At 43.7% G+C, this 20,997-nt stretch overlaps 2 protein-coding genes across 2 annotated transcripts in view; one reads left to right on the top strand and one right to left on the bottom strand.

Annotated features, from left to right (window-relative positions):
* acta2 (actin alpha 2, smooth muscle) overlaps nucleotides 1-3,774 on the top strand; it is a 7,924-nt gene extending 4,150 nt beyond the window's left edge. Inside the window, exons 4-9 of the mRNA XM_084485765.1 lie at nucleotides 517-627; nucleotides 846-930; nucleotides 1,251-1,412; nucleotides 1,707-1,898; nucleotides 2,123-2,304; nucleotides 2,722-3,774. Of these exons, the coding sequence (XP_084341891.1) occupies nucleotides 517-627; nucleotides 846-930; nucleotides 1,251-1,412; nucleotides 1,707-1,898; nucleotides 2,123-2,304; nucleotides 2,722-2,865 (876 nt within the window). The 3' untranslated portion in view covers nucleotides 2,866-3,774. The remainder of the gene's footprint in view (nucleotides 1-516; nucleotides 628-845; nucleotides 931-1,250; nucleotides 1,413-1,706; nucleotides 1,899-2,122; nucleotides 2,305-2,721) is intronic.
* A 1,809-nt stretch (nucleotides 3,775-5,583) lies between these two features.
* stambpl1 (STAM binding protein-like 1) lies at nucleotides 5,584-20,342 on the bottom strand. Its single transcript, XM_084485761.1, has 13 exons — nucleotides 20,224-20,342; nucleotides 19,953-20,009; nucleotides 17,568-17,709; nucleotides 14,925-15,142; nucleotides 13,691-13,766; nucleotides 13,178-13,273; nucleotides 12,097-12,315; nucleotides 11,431-11,581; nucleotides 10,667-10,791; nucleotides 9,660-9,797; nucleotides 7,865-7,977; nucleotides 7,483-7,582; nucleotides 5,584-7,366 (listed from the first exon to the last, which is right to left on the bottom strand). The coding sequence occupies exons 3-13, from the start codon at nucleotides 17,592-17,594 to the stop codon at nucleotides 7,310-7,312; spliced, it is 1,320 nt and encodes a 439-aa protein (XP_084341887.1). The 5' UTR covers nucleotides 17,595-17,709; nucleotides 19,953-20,009; nucleotides 20,224-20,342; the 3' UTR covers nucleotides 5,584-7,309.
* Between the last annotated feature and the right edge of the window lie 655 nt (nucleotides 20,343-20,997).

The following is a 20,997-nucleotide window of genomic DNA, read 5'->3' on the forward strand; positions in this document are numbered from 1 at the left end:
CATCTCAATGACAGATGGGACACAGCACATGGTGTTGTTTCTCATGTTGGTGACGGCTCTTCTCGGCTGTAAGCAGCCTTCTTGGGACCCATCCATTAAAATGTCCCCATCTCAGCCCCAGGAGCTCACACAGAGACACACGCTCTCCATGACCAAGCTGATGGTCCTTGGCCCCCTCGTCTAGTAGTGGAGAAACCAACAGGGTTCCATGATTTTAGGAGTTATTTTAGTAGAGTCTGGTCAGCCGATGTAAATCATTGCAGAATCACCACCAAACAATATTATTGGTAGTTCCACTAGTTGTTCTAGTGTCTTTTAAATGTTATAATGTGGACCTATTGACAAAGTAAAACCAAAGTGCCATTCACTTTTATGTCCATTCTATGATCCTAACTTATCATTTATTGCGATGGTTCATTTTACAGCTAAGGTTTCCAAAGGAGATGTTTTCATCTGTGCTGTGATTGGTTGTGGCTTCATTCCTATGCATTTTCTCCTCCTTTTCCAATTGGTCAGATTTGGCATCACTCCTTCTACAACGAGCTGCGTGTTGCCCCTGAGGAGCACCCCACCCTGCTGACGGAGGCCCCCCTTAACCCCAAGGCCAACAGGGAGAAGATGACCCAGGTACACACACACACACACACACACACACACACACACACACACACACACACACACACACACACACACACACACACACACATGCTAATTCAGTTCACACACATTCAGTACAAACTTTGAGATTGAGATTGAGATCATGCACATACTTATTATACACAAATTCAGTCCAAACACATACAATATCGTTATCTGAGCCCTAACATTTGACCTTCTGGTTCCAGATCATGTTTGAGACCTTCAACGTTCCAGCCATGTATGTAGCTATCCAGGCTGTCCTGTCTCTCTACGCTTCCGGTCGCACCACAGGTATGCAGCCAAACAATCTCCTAGTTTTTGGGTACAGTACATCATTAGTCAAATAATGTAACGTTATGTTGCGATCACAACAGGCAGAAGTTATGTCATGTTTTGTAGAGGAACGATTATAGGAAACCTAAAAGTGCCACCTTACATTTTCAGACCACTAGATGGCAGTAAAGTGCATGTCAAATTACTTCGAATATTTCTTTATTGAGTCCAAGAAACCAATTGGCAGTTGTTCAAATTGAATAAACCTAAGTGTAGTGATGTTGAAAGATTACCAATATTTTTCTGGTAGTACGTTGAACGATTTATTGTCCCGACAGGTATCGTGTTGGACTCTGGCGACGGCGTGACCCACAACGTGCCGATCTACGAGGGCTATGCTCTGCCCCACGCCATCATGAGGCTGGACCTGGCGGGCCGAGACCTCACCGACTACCTCATGAAGATCCTCACCGAGAGGGGCTACAGCTTCGTCACCACTGGTAGCGTGCTCACGGCTGTATAAAGACTGTTGAATATTTAACGTCTTCAAAAGTTTGGTTGGATGGTTACAATTTTGATGCTGGATCAATGTGGTTGGACGCAGGGTTAATTATCGTCGTTAATTATTTATTATTTGGCTTCCAATTAAGAAGTAGATATTTTTGTTGGCTTATTTGCAATAATTTGGAAACGATTGACGTTTGCCAATTTTGGGATCAGTGTCAAATGGGTCAAGGGTTAAGACCTAGCGCTTCTAAAGGCAACGTTCCTCTCCTGTTGTATCTGCATTGCAGCTGAGAGAGAAATCGTGCGTGACATCAAGGAGAAGCTGTGCTACGTGGCTCTGGACTTCGAGAACGAGATGGCCACCGCCGCCACCTCCTCGTCCCTGGAGAAGAGCTACGAGCTGCCCGACGGACAGGTCATCACCATCGGCAACGAGAGGTTCCGCTGCCCCGAGACCCTCTTCCAGCCCTCCTTCATTGGTCAGTTTCTATAGAAAAGAACCACCCCAAATTCGGATTCTTTTTTTCCACATACTTGCCTGGGAAATTACTCCACCTAGAAATATTCAGAACAACTCATTTTTTTTTATTATTCACACGTAACTTCAACCAGGCATTTGTTGTTATGCAACCAAATACTGAGCATGATATATTCAGCCAATCATGTCCCTTTCTCTCTCTCCTTCTCCCCTTCTCCCCCTAAGGCATGGAGTCCGCCGGCATCCACGAGACCACCTACAACAGCATCATGAAGTGTGACATCGACATCCGTAAGGACCTGTACGCCAACAACGTGCTGTCCGGTGGCACCACCATGTACCCCGGCATCGCTGACCGCATGCAGAAGGAGATCACCGCCCTGGCCCCCTCCACCATGAAGATCAAGGTAGTCCCACATTTAGTTTCACTTCATTTAACATTGCGACCAATGCAACATTGACGTTTCCCATGGGTGGCCCACTTTCGCACTTTCTTCGTTTCGCAATGATCAAATCTCCCTAAGCATATGCTCATCTCAATCCCTTGGGCGTGGCTGTTTTGTATATCTTAGTTCTATTTTTACTTCTGATATAGCTTCATCACCATCTCTTGTATTTATGGCATCTCCATCTTCTCTAATTCCATTCCAACACCAAAGCTACCAAGAATTGATCAAGGGCTCAAGAACATGCATCTTTCCATCCATCAATCTGTCATCCATTGATTTACCATCCCTCCATCCATCCACCCAGCCACCATTGATCCACCCTTTCCTTCATCCCTCAATCTGACCCTCTCCCTTCTGCCCCCTTCCCCTCTCCAGATCATCGCTCCCCCAGAGAGGAAGTACTCTGTCTGGATCGGAGGCTCCATCCTGGCCTCCCTGTCCACCTTCCAGCAGATGTGGATCAGCAAGCAGGAGTACGACGAGGCAGGCCCAAGCATTGTCCACCGCAAGTGCTTCTAGAAAGCTCCGCCTCCCCCCCCCCCCTTCTACAGACCTGATTGATTCCCCCCCCCCCTGCTGGCCACCTTATGTCCCAGTGTAGCCTAGTCCGGCACAACCTAGTTCAAAAGCCCAGTCCCGTTTTCCACAAGAAAAACACTTAGAGAGAAACACTTGAGAGTCTTAGAGATGGAAGGAAGCAGTTATATTGAGGGATTCAACTTTTGATCATCAAGGCTCACTTAGCCTTTTAGAATTCAGCTCAGTCCCGTCTTTTCTGATGTTTTTCTTGTATAAACGATAGCCAGGCTTAAACCACACACCCAGTCCTTGTTTCGTTCTGTCAGTCTCTGCTTTGAGGCCTGATCACCATAAGTGCCTATTCAAAAACAACAAGACTTCCCCCAGAAGGGCTCAGTTCAGAGCCCTCTCTTGCTCTCTGTCTCTCTCTCTTGCTGCCTGTAATACTGTGAATGTGGTGCTTGTCCTTTTACCCTTCTCCTAACCCTCCTATCTCCCCCCATCCCTCTACTAAATGTAACCACGTTCTGTCTTTTGCACTGCTCACCCCTTTCCTTGAGTGAATCTCCCCTTTTTTGTTATTGTTTACTGTCAAATGTTTTTATTTTTGAACAAATAACAAAAGCTTGAACGTTGCCAGTCGGGTGTTAAATTAAATCGGCGGGGGCCATTCCCAGGTCAGACCAGATTCTGTCGAGACAAACAGTCAAAAGTTGAACTGGTGGTTAAAGGTTTTTGCCAAGCCTTCATGGGAAAAGTTGGCTGAGGCCAATGTGGTTCAAAACAAGCTTTCAATTAGCCATGTGGAACATTCAAAAGCTGAAGGGTTAAGACTTGTATGTGATAATGTTGATGATGACATGTGAAAACATGAATATGACTGCCCCGGAAAGATAATAAAAGCTTGTATACAAAACAATGTTTGTGTATCGGTTGATTTCAAAGTTTATTCAATAGCCTGGTCAGGAAGACGTCAAGACAAGTGATGCGTCGACCACATTGGATTTTTAAGACTGAGGTTCTCCCTCTTTTCTTTCATTTCAAGTGAAACTCTCAACGCCATTTCGTCAGGTTTTATCGATTTTATTAGATTTTTTTGAACAAACTGGCAGTCAAAAAGAGCAGTGTGGGGCCCAGGATGTCAGTCAGCCGTGGGACCCAGCGGATAACACTGTTTACTCGGGCTAAAGCAGGACGAAAACACAGGTCCCGACTGGCAGTCCAGAGGGACACGGCGTGACAGACGGACCATGGCTTTAGCATGCTTTGAGCTAACACTTCAGAAACCTGAATTCGCCGTATGAGACCGCTCGTCGTTCCCATGTGGTTGGGACTTTATGCATGGTGTGAACCTGGATCACAGGTCTAAACGTGGAACTAAACGTTGAGTACATGACTGTGGCTAGTGTATTCCAATTCAGTAAATAACCTCAGACACACAGTTACGTTTCAGATAAGGTGTAACCCGAAGCAGCTTTGGCCCTTATTGCTTCGCCTCAAACTGCCATATTCATCACATAGAAAGCATCCCACACTACTGATAATAAAAAATAAAAAGGCATGGTTCTCCAAGTCAAAGTGTCCTCCCTTTTTATGTTATTAAATCGTTAAGAAGTTTCCACATTGTCGGTCACGTCATTAAGGTAAAGCTGCCAAATGAAGATGATAAATATTCCAATCGCTAGATTGTCATTATAACAAGTGATTAATCATTACAATGGATTATTACACTTTAACAAGATCATTTTTTTCATAATCTTGTTGAATATGAGGTTGTGTTAGCAGTGTCCTAGACTACTCCACCTTAACGAGTACACCACTAATAGTGGAATTAGTTGAATGGAGCTAAGGCAGGAATCGTAGGTTTCTCTTAAATGTCTTCTAAATATTATTCTATGTACCACAGTGAGCATGAATGATGATAATAACATAGTGTCTTTAAAGATACAAAAAAACTTAGTAATCAATGCAAATACCGGATTAAAACAAAAACATGTACGGTGTAGTCGATTTGGTTATGAACTGTTATCTTGGTTGGTTTCACAAGAAGGCACTATTATCCAGGGCTCCATTTGGACTTTTAGTTTTTTTAATACATGTAGTCCTACCGGTTTATTTCAATGAATTAAATCGGTGCCAGCATGTTCTACACGATTCTCTCTTTGCACCAACTCAGTAAACAATATTACTCCTGATCTTTGAAACAAGATCACGATAAAATTCAAATTCAAATGCAAAAATAAACTGTAAAACATTCAAATAGGCCACAGCTTACAGAGACAACACTTTAACATCTTCCATCACAGTAAACCAAACGCAGATAATACAACAACAAAAAACACCCCGTAAGCAAATTCTATAAAAATGTGATCTAAAGAAACAGTGCTACACTTTCCTTTAAAACTATTATGTTATTTATGAGGAGCTTTCTTCCAAACAAATGTACAGTATATTCTGATGTATAGAAGTAAGGAGCAGTTCAGCCAACTTGTTCTATGTCTGGGATCGAACCCAGAACCGTCAGGACGCCCTAGCCACTGCATTATCCTGTGATGGTGAAGGCCCTGTCCTGTATTGGCAATGCTTTTTAGTTTAGGAATACAATCATCACTCATGATAAAGTGGATTCCATGCAGCCCTACTAAAAACTCATTACAGATTAAAATAAATCCAACTAAAAATACCACCCAACTGTGTCTCGGCTGGTTGGCAAGTGTTTCTAGGCCATGCCTGTAGTTATGATTGAGAGTTATCGCCATTCTCCGATTGGCTCCTAATGGTGCCAGGGCACTTTCCATTCAAACCACAGCCAATTATGGCACCTGGTATGATTCCTGCCAATTGGGAATGGGAATTTTAAGAATGTCTTCCAAGCAAATGTCCACATTTTTTGCACTATGAGTACCTTTGAAACTAGCGAGAAGAACATTTGGCAAATAAAAGGCGCTATATTGCCAGAAGGTACGAGCTGGAGTGTAGACTAATATGGAACCATGGATCCATGTTTAAGGGAGGAAGAGCGACCCCTTCAAAAAAAAGCAACAGGTACTGTATCACTGCGGACCTCTCTCTCACGTCACACTGCCCACCCACAGACAAATCTAATCACACCCAGATTACCGTCAAAACTCTGAAATGTCTTCAAGCTATAAAGGGCCGGCTACTCCCGACTGCACTTATAAAACAAAACCCAGGCTGTGATACTAAACTGCAAGGGAAAATCCCGGGGCTCAACTCTAAACACGGTCCGTTGAGGTAGTCAGCTTCACTGCTCTCACGTTTTGCCTCGGCTCTTTTTATCATCGCATGGGAAAAAGGACAGTTTAAACCAGGGAAGAGGTTCAGACACAATACAGACGACCTCGACCAGGAGCTGCAAAGCATTGTGGGTTGTACCGATTCAGGGTTTGGTCCCGTAAATAAGGTGTTTTTTCTCGGTTGTTAGTACTGAAAAAATAAATCACAACAAATGTGATCAGTGTTTACTACAATTCAGTCATTAAGGAAATGATTTGATCCAGAGCAACTTAGTGGATTCAGCTAAAGGTTATTAAGGAGCTAGCAGAAGTTATACGGTAATGGAAAGATTTCTCCATAATGGAGAAATTTCTCTGTGGCGTCAAATAATGAGTATGAATACAGCTTGTTATTGTTCATTAGTTATCAAGGTTAACTGACTCTGAGATAGCAGACACAAGGTCACTGTTTAGAGTTGTTTTATGGAAAAGCACGAATCACAGACCCCCCTCCATGTTCAACACCAATATAAAAACAAGAATGATAAAGCTCACTTCAGGTGAACTATGGCGATACAGCATACGACTTGCACTCGCACTGTGGCTTAAACGCATGAACGACAAACAGGTGAGCACTAACCCTGGCCGTAAAGGAAATGGCATTCCACAAGCGCAGGTATACGAGGAACGTCGGAAGGCCGCAATTGTCTTGCGTCGCTGGGCCTTAGTGGCTTTTTCCCGCCTCGTGGGTTGTAACACCATTAGCGGCGTTCTATAAAACGCCCGGACGTGAATGCTGAGGTACCCTTTTGGCCTGAGATCCACCAGATACACGTTTGATAAAATAAGCAATACAAAAGAATAGAATTGTTCATTCACATTTCCCTCTCTATTATGTTAAAACCGCCCTCACCCTCCTCAAAAACACTTCACCTTAAGTCATCTTCTCAGCAATCCTCAAATGCATTGTTCAATTTGCCAAATGCTTAACTTTAGCAACCACAAAAGCTTTTATTATTTTTTCACCACTAGCTCACAGCCAAGATACTTCCAACACATTCTAGCGCTTGATTATTCACACGATAAAGCCAAGCACTTCCAATTCACAGTAAAAAAAAAAGAGATAAATAAATATTAATAAAAGCCTCAAGTAAACAACACTGTAAAAATAGGATGTGTGTAGGTGGAGAAACAGCGCCCTCTGTCTGTCACCTGAGGTCCAGCACGCTAATTTTTGAATCCCTCACAACCACGTGTTTACAGATCTAGAGGAAGAAAAAACTAAATTGATTAAACAAGAAGAGGCAAAAAAAAAGCCACAATAATGATAAAGGCAACAGTCCAAAAAACGAACGCATTAACGATGTACATGTGCACTTACCGTAAACAGAACCGGCTCTTTAGAGTGAGGGTGAAACCCTTTCAGTCTACAGGCCGACACCTCCGCCATGCCCGGGCTGGTCAGCTTAAAAACACCCGTACTGAGGAAGAGACGAAGAAAGAGCAAGAAACGGATTTCAATGGAACGGTTTACAACTGAAACATGTTCCTCCAGTCCTTTCGTGAGAAAGCAGTAAAGCGCCGTAATCACATGTTCATCCTGCGGCCCAAAGACCCAGAGAGAGGCAGAGGCGAGAGAGCTAGGCGATGCGACGCGCTCAGACTCAGTGTACGTCTATACACGTGAACGCTCACAGCGGGAGACGGCCACGCGCGTGCGTTCGCTGGAGGGTCTGTGTATCCGGTGACGAGGAGGGACTTACTCGTTGTGTTTGGGCGCACACACAATGGCTATGGCCTCAGGCAGCATGAGCTGGTAGGAGCAGTGTGTGTGGAGGTCCACGCTGGACAGGAACGCCGTCTGGGTGGGGTGGGTCTGGAACCAGGGCGAGAAACAATCATTTGAGGGTGTCTGATCTCCACAGGTGTTTGTTGTCTATAAATGCTGTGGTTCATTTTAAATACTAGTTACTCCTTGTTGAACTAATGATAGGATGACTTTACAGAGGAGCGCCCAACGACATCACCGCTGAGGCGTTTTTCATGAACAACCAAGATGTCTTTTGGGACTGAATGCAGTCCCAGAGGTATTCCCAGGCAGAGCCCACGCGCCGCCATGGGCTTTACACAGCATACATTATTCTTTTTATGCCATGTCTCACTAAATCTTTGGTTGAGGTTGGAATCAAACCGGCGCCCCAAGGTCCAAGTGGCAGACGCTGTACCGATACACTACATCAACCACACTCAAACACACGAAAGCATGCAAACGCTCACGCGCACACACACGCACGCCACACTGACATACATTCAGAGACACACAAACTATTTACACATGTTAAGGGAGGGTCCTCTATGTTCCTGGCAAGTTTCAAGTTCCTGCCTCCTTCTAACGCAGACTTGCGATGGAAATTGAGTGTTAGCACTTAGCTTAGCATTTTTTCACATTTTTCAAATTGGCGCTGTGAGCTAATCTTTGGAGCTATCGACACACAATTTTTACACACATGTTCAGGAGGGTAGCCTCTATGTGCATGGTAAGTTTACCTCCTAAGTAGTAATGTTTGCAAAAATAAAAATATATGTATATATTATTTATATATAAAACCTGTGACTCCCGGATAAGCGGATGAGGATGAGGATATATAACCCCAGTCTTTCATAAATCTATGAAAGACTTGGTCTTTGGTCTATTGTGGTCCTGTGAAGCCTGTTGAGGCTGTAACTGTGGTCCTGTGAAGCCCGTTGAGGCTGTAACTGTGATTAAGGACAATGCAAATAAGCTTGCCTCGATACACAGGGCTTAACAGATGTTAATACGCCACTTGAAAGCTCCTGCTGGATGACCAGATGTAAATGTATTACAGCGAACCTTCTTTTGACCTCGTGGCTGTGTTCTAGCAGTATTTACAGAGACAACAGATCGATTACAAAGCCCAGAGAGACAATAACAAGCAGGTAGGAGGGCAACAATAGGCGCGCTCGTGTCAAATATCAGCACACATCCCAGGCTAAATAAGCAGAACCGGAATAAGACAATATACTCTGTCACCCAAAAAATATCAATACACAACATTTGTAAGAAAAGCCACAAGGTTTTATCTGCTTCTTCATATTTAGATTTTATTTCTGCCAACCAGTAACCAGTAACAACCAGTAACCAGCAATCCTCACACCCAAACGCTATACTGCTCAAAGTGTTAGCCTAGTATTTGAGAACATGCACACACACCCAGCATGTGACAAATATTTTAGTTCTCCATTCCTCTACTTTCTCTCTCTCTCTCTCTCTCTCTCTCTCTCTCTCTCTCTCTCTCTCTCTCTCTCTCTCTCTCTCTCTCTCTCTCTCTCTCGTCACCCCCGATCTCATCACCCACTGTGAAAATATGGAAATATGAGGGTTTGGTTTCCATGGTGATGGGATATTATCCATATTACAATGGAGGTCACTGTGTGTGTGTGTGTCTGTGTTCTTTGTAAGTGTGTGTATATACATGTTCTCTGTGCGTGCGCAAGCGTGTGTACTGTGTGTGTGTGTGTGTGTGTGTGTGTCCATACATGTATCCAGCCCAGTGTTAGCAGGTTGTGGTGGTCCTGGAAGCTGAACAGCTCCTCCACGTTCTCCATGTCACAGAAGTCTGGCCCGGCGGACTGCTTAGGGACCACCACATGGGTCAGCAGGAACTCATTCTGGGTCTGAAAGGAGGGAGATGGGGGAGAGGGGAGAGGGGGAGGGAGAAGAGAGGAAAATGTTAGTGTTCAGGTAGAGTGAAACTGTGGAGTATTTCTAATCCTAAAGTCGAAACAGAGTCTTTCGGATTTTTAATACCTTCATAATTCAGTATAAATAGAGTCAAAATATTAGGGCCCATATTGCACAAAATGAACCAGTGCAATGGGTTGTCACCATAAAATGATCGCTTATAATGAACTCAAAAAAGGGCTTCAGAATTCATTACAGATAAGGGCTTGTCAAGGGCTTATTTTTCAAGACATTCACATGCCAGCCACTTAAAAAGAGGAGATGGAGTTGCTAATACATACAATATTGTCATTTTAAACTAAAAGGATATTATGATTCAGACCAAAAATGAAAACAATAATTCAGTTAATATTGAAGATTATCATTATCCTCTGGTGCCTGTTCGCCCTTATATCTTTTCAGTTGACTTGTTTATTTGCTTGTTTCGTTCGCTAAAGAATTAGCTAGTCATGTTCACTGGTCATTTTGCTAGCCAGTTATGCTGGATTAGAGACCACACACCCAACGAAAGATGAACTGTTTAGGTTGTTTAGTGTGTGGAAGGAAACGATTTTGCCACACAGCACACCACACACCAACCGATGCCTTTTAAAAAAAAAACAGTCCAGATTTTCAAAACCGAAAACCTTGCCAATCTCTCGTAATCCAAAACTATACTTTAGTCTAAACAAACATGGCGGGCGACCATCAGGAGGCTATTTCGGTATGTCTGAATCTTGTTCATTTGTTGGCGAGCCTCAGAGTGCGTTTGTGAGTCCATCAGGCGGATAGTCTTTTAGCTGGTAGGTAAGCTTGTTGTTACCAGTTTTCCACAGAGGACTCCACAGGTCTCGATCCCCCTGGCTGTATTGGAGTCGGCCAATAACAGGAAGCGATACGTCAGGTCTCTGGGAATCGCAACTCTCCTCAAACCTTCAATACGCTGGTCTGGAGGGTCAGAGAGAGAGGGGGCGAGGGAGAGAGAGAGAGAGAGAGAGAGAGAGAGAGAGAGAGAGAGAGAGAGAGAGAGAGAGAGAGAGAGAGCAAGAGAAATAGAAACTCAGACAGACGGACGTGACCTTTCTGGGGTATGGAAATGAGAATGCACCCTGGAGCAAACGGTTTCTGAAGACAACATGAACTAGTCGCTTCATTGAGGAAAGCTGCTGGCAGCGTTATGCACTGCCCTGCAATCATCTAGGTGGCTGGGAATACAATATACTGTTGATAACAACTACTTCTGCTTGACCATGAAGAGGCAAACGACGGCTAACAGGCTAACAACGAAAGAGGATAAGAACCAATATGATAAGGTTTGTTACACTGGTAATGACACACTGAGTCAATACACGATATGCTACAGGAGTGCAGGATACATTCACAATACAGCATAATACATTGGACAATCAAACACTCGTTGTGACTGGAACTAACACATGGATGTGTAAGCAAGGCTGGCATTTTGCTTTTTGGTTGTAAGTCTGTGTGTGTGAGTGAGTGAGTGAGTGAGTGAGTGAGTGAGTGAGTGAGTGAGTGAGTGAGTGAGTGAGTGAATGAGTGAGTGAGAGAGAGAGAGTTAATACTCACTCTGTGCTCCAGTGAGAGAGGCAGCTGGCCTACTAACGTGCACAGCCGATTTATTCCTGTTAGGGTCCGCCCCCTGGGTGCGCACATTGTTTTTGATTGGCTGCCTGGACAGGCAGGAACCGTCAGTCACTTCAGGCACTTTATGCTCTGTCTGGAAAGTAGAGAGAGAGCGAGAGAAAAGAGAGCGAGAGAGAGAGAGGGAAATTCATTACGTTAATTCATTCAAATAAAGCAACCGGGCAGCTCTGTCAGGCCACCATAGAAACTAACAAGACGGGAAGCAGCAGATCCGTCTGCCGGTGGCTAGACAGAAAATAATTAGATCTACAAGCTATTGATTCATGAACGTGGTGTATCAATCACACGTGTATATTTTAAGATGAGACATGTCTGTAAATAAATAGGGGGCAGGATAATGTAGTGGTAATGTTATGTAGAGTAGCTGGGGAGAGTCCCAGTCAAAGGGTACTGGATTCCAGCCACAATGTCATCAGTGCAGGCATCCCTGAGCAAGATGACCCCATACCCACTCAGAATTGGCATGTATCTGTGTTCTTAAAGTGTCAGCTAAATTACTTAATAGTAATATGAAATCAAAGTAGACGTTTTTATGCTGGTGGGTCAATCTGAAACATTAATAATACAGTTAGAATATTTAATGTATACCTTCTGCTCCAACTCCTCTCCTTTCCGATTGGCTAATTCCTGCCGTCGTAGTTGGTCCTCAAAGAAGCGGAACTGTTCCGATTCGATCTGCATTCGCCTGAGCGAGGCAACCCTCTGTTTCTCCTCCTCCAATAGGGAGAGCCGATGTCTCTCCCTGTCCAATAAGGAGAGGTGTGGAGGTGGGTGCTGGACACGCCCATCCACCACCACTGACTGGCTCTGGGAGAGGAGAGGGGTTTCATTTCAAAATGAGCTAATCTCAATGAAGGACATGTGGAAATTATGGGAAAATATTCAATGATTTGCAGTGTATAGTTGAATCTTGCAAGGGAACCGATTACTTTGTTTGGCCAAATTATAATTAAATCGTCTTTACTAAAAAGCTTCCTATAACCCTCTCCAAATCAAAACTAAATTGTAACCTGCAAACGTTGTGTATTATTACTGAATAGGCAATGATGATAACACACACACATGCACAAAGGGGACGTGATACAAATGCAAACATACAATATAACACCAAATAAAAACAACATTAACACGATAAAGCTTAAGAAGTACACTTGATTTGATGGAGTCTTAAACATACCATACCTAAATTGAAGCCGCTTACAACTCCGTAATAATTATGGATTTAATTGATATTTGATACGGCTCTTTTCTACATACTCAAAGACACACACAGAAGGATCATAATAGAGTCCCCAGTATAAATCATATCACTCCCCAACCTATTGATATGTATCACCACAGTTGCAGTCAATTTCTATAAAAACACTCACCATGTGCACACCGTTCCACTGAATAATTCCCATTAGTGCTTAACAGCAAATCAACAACAACACCTCTGTTCCCTCCGTCTGCTTGGTGAGAGATTTAGACACCTGACTAATCTGCTTATCTCACACACAGATCCAGCCAATCAACAGCCTTCATGAACCCGGGGTTTGCTAATGGAAGGCTACTGTCTGGTTCATCCATGGGACGATGGTAGATCATGCACCCATGATATACTCTGTCTGAGCAAACCGAAACGTCCCCATACACACGCACCACCTGTACGTGTGCATCACCAACACACCTGGGCTCTCAGATGCTCCGTGTGCTCCTTGTTGTACTTCTCGTGGAGCAGCTTCTTCAGCTCGTCCTTACGGGGAAACGCCACATCCTGAAGTTTCTGTGTGTGCGTGTGCGCGTGCATGTGCGTGTGCGTGAGAGAGAGAGAGAGAGAGAGAGAGAGAGAGAGAGAGAGAGAGAGAGAGAGAGAGAGAGAGAGAGAGAGATAGAGAGAGAGAGAGAGAGCAGAAAGATAGACAGGAGAATGAATGCTAAGGTTGAGTGGTAATAAAAATATACAGCTATGTTGAACTTATTGCGCAGGTGACATTCAAACTAAATTGCAGTTGAGCTAATTTTCTCCCAACCTTGCCTTCTTGACAATCAATTGCCTTGGTGGGAAACATAATCAATATATCCAGCAGCAGTGGGTCGGGCACTTTTCTTTTGTACAAAAGATACTTTGCAAGGCATTGTGGGAAAAGTGAGCACCAGGTGGACATCAACATTAGTAAAAACTAATTGTGGCAACTCTTACCTTCATGATGAGCTGTTTTTCCGGAACACTGCACTGCTGGTAGTCCCGATGGCTGGGGAGTTTCTCTACAAACAGCCTAGACACAGACACACACACACACCTGATCAATAATTCTGAATGATTTGATGAATAAATAAACATTTAAATTATAAATTAATGAAAAATAAGGGAATTTAGCAATTAATCTAGGTGTATATAGTTCATGTTGCTGTTTACTATGTACATTGTGTATATTGTGTTTGCATACTATGTCTACATTGTGTCACCAATGTGTGTTACACCAATCCTTTTCTACATCTCCACAGGATTAATAACAGAAGTAGTGCCTATTAGTAGAGCTGTGTGCATAAGAGAACGTGTGCCAACATATTTGGTGAAAAACCACTGATTGTGTTAAGACTCAGTTGAACAAGGCAACATTACAAAGCTCACAAAACCACCACACCAACGGCACCACTCATGAGGTTCATGCACTCTGAAATGAAGCACACTTCAGGCTTTTATTTCAGCTCAGAAAGAGGTGTGACCACAAGTTGTGGGTGGCTAAATCCATAAAGTCTCTTTGTTACACTGAGAGAATCACAGCATGAGGAAGTGAGAGTGACATCACACTAACATACAGAGAGATACACAGAGATAACAACAGTGCTTTGTATTGATTGTACGCTTCGATTGAGCTCTTTGCTTCACCTTGGCCTTGGATAAACCTGTTCCAAGGTGGCTAAATGTAAACCTAGTAGCCTTGTTTCATGGACCTCTACGTATCCCTGTAGCTCTTTATGGATTTTGATTTCCTCCTGGGATTCTGGCCTTGATTTCTTTATTTACAATTGGTTTTCCCGTCACTGACCACACCAAAATAAATTGAGCTTCAAACTACTAGTCTTTAGAAACCTGGAAGGGTGTGTTTAACTGTCTGCACTCACTCCTTAAGTCTCACTCCTACTCACTTACATGCATTTCTCCTCCATTCCTTCTGCTCTCTCTCCTTACAACGCTCAAATCTTACCTGCAGCACCTTTAATATCATGATTATCCCCACCAATATCCTCATCAGTATTATGAGCTTCATCATATTTAACATCAGCATGATCCTCATCAGTTTTATGAGCTTCATCCTATTTAACATCAGCATTATCCTCATCAGTATTATAAGCATCTCCATTATTAACATCACCATTATTAACATCACCATTATCCTCATCATTATTAATATCAGCACTACATTACTTACGTGATGAACTTGTTGTAGAGGACGTAGGCGTTCTCCAGGCTGCCCTCCTCCAGGTACACCGCCGCCATGCGCTCCATCTCCACCCCGGAGCGGAGGTAGCGGCGCGGCGTGATGTCCTCGTTGATCTCCACGCTGCAGCCCATCTTGGTGAGCGCCCGCACACGCTCCACCGCGCTCAGGGACACGTCCGTGTAGTCCGGCTCCGCAGCCAGCTTCTTCTGCAGGGGGGGGGGACCGGACCGTCAGGAACAGGGGTGGAGGATGGAGGACTGTTGGGTGGGTGGGTGGATAGGTGGGTGGGTGGATGGAGGACTGTTGGGTGGGTGGGTGGATAGGTGGGTGGGTGGATGGAGGACTGTTGGGTGGGTGGGTGGATGGAGGACTGCTGGGTGGGTGGGTGGGTGGGTGGGTGGGGGGGTTGTGGAGGAAGGTGGACAGATGTATATATGGATGGCTGGATGTCTGAATTTAAGAATATATAGATGAGTTTAGGAATGAAGGAGGAATGATCATGACGATAGATGGACAGCTAGATGGATAGACACACGGAGAGGTCAGCACACTGTAATACAGACGGACGGATGCATAAGTACTTGACAAATAAATACGTCTGTCTGTATGGATGGATGGATGGATAGCTGTATGTCTGGACAGATGGTGTGATGAAGGTCGGGATTGGGAAACTACCAACCACTCAAAACCAGCATGAGCTGGATCACACTCTAAAATCTAAATCCCATCGTTCAAGTTGGTTGAGTTTCCGCTGTCGCCACTATCACACTTGTTGGCATGGATGTATTGTTAGCTGTTGTTGCTTGGCAACCACTATCAGTGTGCTTACATGGTCGTGTCAAGTCCTAGGCTGCATCTGAAACGGCATACTAAATGGTAGGGGAGAATAGTAGGTAGTATGTCCAAAAGATATATGTGTATGGAAGAAAACTGTATACTATAAGTAGCTATGTTGCATTATTTCCAGCAAAATATCGTAGAATCCAAACTATGGACACTACAGTACCACACACTTCATAGCATCTACTCTATGTGTGAAGCCATACTCAACCCTCAATGTTATTAATATAACATAGCTCACTGTTGAGGGGTGGATGTTTGTAAAAGAGCATTAGAATGCGCATTACTAACAGGAAGGGGTACGCCCATGAAGGAGCTGCTTGAGTTTTTGTTCCTCTTGATCACCAACAATAACCAGTTTATGTAATAATAACCAACGTATGCATTTAAAATAATAAATATCCCTACATAAAAATATAACATTATTCCATTGGTGAATGAATAAAAGAGAGCCCTTCTATGCTTATATCAGTACCAACACAACTCATATCTGCTGCCCAGGGTGTAGTTGCTTTCTAAGTAATACTACGATGATTCATATTTGCAAAGAGAGCAGCTGGATGTTAGCTTTCAAAAAGGTGTGCTGGGCTCTAGCTCAGCTGTGACTGGACCACTCTGTTAAAAGCTCTGCCTGTCTGTCTTCACTAGGAGATGACTACTCCTCTGTTCCCCTCGCTCTCTGAGTACGTGTGTGTGAGTGTGTGTGTGTGTGTGTGTGTGTGTGTGTGTGTGTGTGTGTGTGTGTGTCTCCTGTCTTCTATTCAGAAGGAGAAGGGGACAAAAAGGAGAGATCCGCTCCCCCACCCCCTCCTCCTCCTCTCACATCTCATCTCGTCAGGATGGAGAGAATGAGATGAATGCAGAAATGGTGGCGATGTAAAGGGGCGTCAGTGAATGAATGGATGGAAGGATAGAGGGGTGAAAAGGGGGAGGGTATAAGTGGTTTGATGAAAGATAGATGGATGGAGAGTTGACAGGTGGATGCATAGATGTAAAGGTGATAACAAGTCACAGACACAGATGACCATGCATGGACTCTCACACTCACACACAAACACACACACACACACACACACACACACACACACACACACACAGAGCACTCAACACATCGCATTAACTTCCTCAACCTTTGGCCTGAAAATGGGAAGCGATATCTTTGATATCTGCATGACACTTAAAGGTAGACACACCTTTCTCTCCTTAAACTTTGCCTCAGTTTCTCACCCACTCATTTACTCATTCAAAAGTCTTGACAGATATTATTTCCATTATGCTGTCTGACTCTATTGAGCTGCATATCTGCCTCACAGACCATAATGGTGAAGCCATGCGTGGTCAGAAATACTTAGATATGCACTCTGCTTGTACCAGCGCACATTAAAAAGACGATGCCTGGAGCAAAGCAAAACAGGAAAATGTTGCTTAATTACAGCCTGTGTATCTGTAGAAAGCCATTGGGAGACTGGGAGAATGGATAGCATGACATGGTGCGTGACATGGTGGATTTCTGTTACTTTTGTGTTGTGTTACAGTTGTGTTGTGTAACTGTTGTTTGTGTTGTGTTACTGTTGTGTTGTGTAACTGCAGTTTGTGTTGAGTTGGGTTGCGATACTGTTGTGTTACTATTGTGTAACTGTTGTGTTGTTTAGTGTGGAGTTGTGTTTTATTATGTTACCATTGTGGTGTTTTCCACAGAGCTGTGACTCATAGTGGAGCTCTTGGGTGGCTCAACTGTGACAAACAGATGAAGAGAAGTATGGCCATCGTACTCCCACAGAACACACTCACCAACGTCTTGAAACTGAAGCCCTCCATGGTCAACCCTGGGTGTGTGAGTGTGCGTGTGTGTGTTTGTGAGTGTGCGAGCGTGTCACAGCCTCTGGTCTGTACACAGCCGGGGTGTCCATCTGCCTTTTCCCATGATGCTTCACTGCAAGGAGAGAGAGAGAGAGAGAGAGAGAGAGAGAGAGAGAGAGAGAGAGAGAGAGAGAGAGAGAGAGAGAGAGAGAGAGAGAGAGGCAAAAACATTGAGTTATAGACGGATAGACAGAAAGTGATGGCTTGTTTCAAGGCTGTGATCAGTCAAATGATGATTCACACGTCTGATTTTCCTTCCTTTATTCTCTTGCAACACTCTCACAATGTAATGCTCTATCTCACTCCCGTGGACGGGAAACCTTCCTAGAGGTCAGAGGTTGGAGGTTATAACAGGTTTATCAACTGCCACTGCACAATATCTGGCCGAAGTATATACTTAGCAAACTTAAACCCACAACATGCCTCAATGACCTTGAATCCATTTAATTATTGGCATGACAACCAGTAACTAGGCTGTTGACAAGTGACTCATACACTCAAATAAAAAGAGAGAAAATTAGAGAGAATTTAAGGGGGATTTTAACTGAAAAGTAAACACGGTCCCATCAACCCAGAGGAAAAGAAAGTCCCATTGACTAATATGAAGGCTGTTTGAGTACACATCAAAATACGACAGCTGCCACCATGTTCCTGTTGAAGTTCTCCTGTTTACACCAAGAAGCTTTCTGTAGTGCCTCCATTGGTTCAGATAGATTGGATCACTTTTATCCACTTTGATCACGCGCCTATCAGACAGAAGGAATTGATATCCAATACCATCCAACCTTCACAAAATATAATTGCAATGTGTGATTATGGATTATCTTCCTGTCTCCTTTGATCAAGGCTTCTCTAAAATAAGAGTATGAGTTGGAAATAAAAACATTAATTAATTAATTAATTAATTATATTTAAAATGTATTACATCAAAATAAATACAATACACCCAAACTCTAAAGTAGAATATATGATGACAAGATAATATGGTCTGTCTGTCATGCTCCTGATGCCAGGTTATATTGCCATGGCAACTGGTTTAAGGAGGCTATTAGCACTGAAACAGAGAGAAACAGTTAGAACCATTTATTTATTTATTTATATTTATTTATTCTATGTCTCACATCATTATTTGTTGCCTATTGTCTGTTTGTTTTCTTGGTTTATTACTGGTTATTATATTATGAATGAACACTAAGATGGTGACATTTATGTTTGACTCAAGGCAATACAGCTAAGTGAATAAGCTTCAACTGCATTGAGAGAGAGAGAGAGAGAGAGAGAGAGAGAGAGAGAGAGAGAGAGAGAGAGAGAGAGAGAGAGAGAGAGAGAGAGAGAGAGAGAGAGAGAGAGAGAAAAATAGTTTGCAATATAAGAGGTGGTTTGAAAAATAGATTTTGTCCTTTGCAGTATTTTTCATTTGGACTCACTCAACTAGGGTGCAGCTCTTCTCCTATACGCTCCATCTCTCCAGGCATCTCCCTCTCTGTTCCTATCCCTTTCTCTCTCTCAGTCTCTTTCTGTTTCCCCCCTAGTCTCTCTCCTTCTCCTCCACAAACCCTCCATCATCACCAGACGGATATAACACTGGGATAACTAATTTATACAATAATATGCTCAATACAAGTGTCCTAAATTGTCCTCGATTAACAGCATTTTAAGTATTGTGATTAATCAAAGAAGATTGCGGGTGGGTACTCTGGCATATTAGTATAGAATTTGGAAAGCGTAGAAATAGGTCAGAAAGCTGGGCAGGCAAGCAGGCAGTTTCTCTGAATGACAGCTAACCAGAAAAGTCAGTCAGCCAGCCAAATCCTCCGTAACTGCAAAGAGCAGAAATGCCGAGAATGCAGAAAGAGTTGGGGCTTAATGAAGGATGGGGAAAGTGGAACGAAACGAGGGACAGAAAGGCAAAGTCGTCCTCCAGCACACTGAGCACACAAGGAATGTAGATGGGGGGGTATAACAAAAAAAAATACTATAGCTAGGCCTACCGGACGGCTATACGATATTTCTTTGTATTGCCTTGAATAATGAATCAGTTCAATGTTGCTCTTCCACATTCATGCACCTGCGCATTGCCACCTGCTCCGCCAGAGGTTTCAAAAGGTTTGGCCATGGCGACGCGTGTCGTCATTCATTTTCTTTCTAAACACGTTTCACCAGTTAAAGTACCCCACAGGCAAACACCACCGTGGGATTTTGGAAATAAACAACACTGGCTGTCGTTCACCCCTGTCTCACCTCGTCGGTATTCACGCATAATACATGATATTATCATGAATATGGAGGATAAAAAAAAAACGTGCGTTCACTTACCATTTGGTTCACAACTCGAAACCTGGGAGGCATCGGCGCTGCCACATGGGACACATGCTAGGAGTGGGAGAGAGGATAGGGGTAGAGAGATAGAGAGCGGGGGAGAGAGAGAGATAGAGAGCGGGGGAGAGAGAGAGAGAGAGAGAGACGAAGAGGGGAAGAGACATAGGCGACCGTGAGCATAAACGTCACAATACCTATTTAGTCGTCCACTCTGTTGCTTGCGATCACAACAAATGCGATACAAAAAAAAAATCCATGTGCGACCAACCAGCCGTGCAGCGATGTAAATCCTAGTTCGTTTACCGGCGATGAAATGTCTGGAAAGCGGTGGTTTCGGAAAGTGCCAGAGAGAGAGATGGATGAACCCTCGCCACAGAGTGAATGCTGGTGGCCGCCGAGCTCTGTCCGCTGGCTGGGAAGGGTTGGTTCAACTCGCTGACTTACGTTAGTGATGGGAAGTAGCAAACGAACTGCCCCTTTTGAACCGCTACCGTAGGCCGACTCCCTACTTGCATGTAAATGATGTACAAAAACAGAAGGGGGGGGGGGCGGCGGCGGCCCACAATGCCATTGTTTACATATAAATACATGCTAATATTACAGCTCCCAGAATGAAGTTCGTACAGCTGGAAGAGAGGAAGGAGGGTTGGCTGGTTGGCTTTCTAAATATTAACTTTCTTAGTTTTTTGGTCCAATACTAGAATGGAATGGGAAAATAACTACAAATATCGTTTTGTATGTTTGTTTGTTTAATTTTTTACAAAGTAGTGTGTATGATTTAGTGGCATCTAGCGGTGACGTTGCAGGTTGCAACCAACTGAATGTCCCCTCCCTCACCTCCCCTCACCCCTCCCTCTCCAATGACCAAGGTGAGGCTACAGTACAGGCTGGGAATGTGCCAGGAGTGAAAATTCACATTGGAGTGTGTGTCCGCTGTCCAGGTCCTCTTTGGAATATAATCACCTTGATGTCAACTTGTTCTGAATATAATCTTTTTGTAAGATATTTTTTAATATTATATTTGTGTCTATTTGGTTGAAAG

The sequence above is a fragment of the Micromesistius poutassou genome, assembly GCF_964030765.1.
Source record: "Micromesistius poutassou genome assembly, chromosome: 21".
Taxonomy (NCBI): Eukaryota; Metazoa; Chordata; class Actinopteri; order Gadiformes; family Gadidae; genus Micromesistius; species Micromesistius poutassou.

What these genes read in the sequence shown, in the direction of transcription:
- stambpl1 (XM_084485761.1), bottom strand. Translation starts at nt 17,594, where the DNA reads ATGGAGGGCTTCAGTTTCAAGACGTTG. An exon ending in GCTTCAGTTTCAAGACGTTG is followed by an intron (nt 15,143 to 17,567) that starts GTGAGTGTGTTC and finishes CCCCCCCTGCAG; the next exon opens with AAGAAGCTGGCTGCGGAGCC. An exon ending in GAGTCCTCTGTGGAAAACTG is followed by an intron (nt 9,798 to 10,666) that starts GTAACAACAAGC and finishes CCCTCCTTTCAG; the next exon opens with ACCCAGAATGAGTTCCTGCT.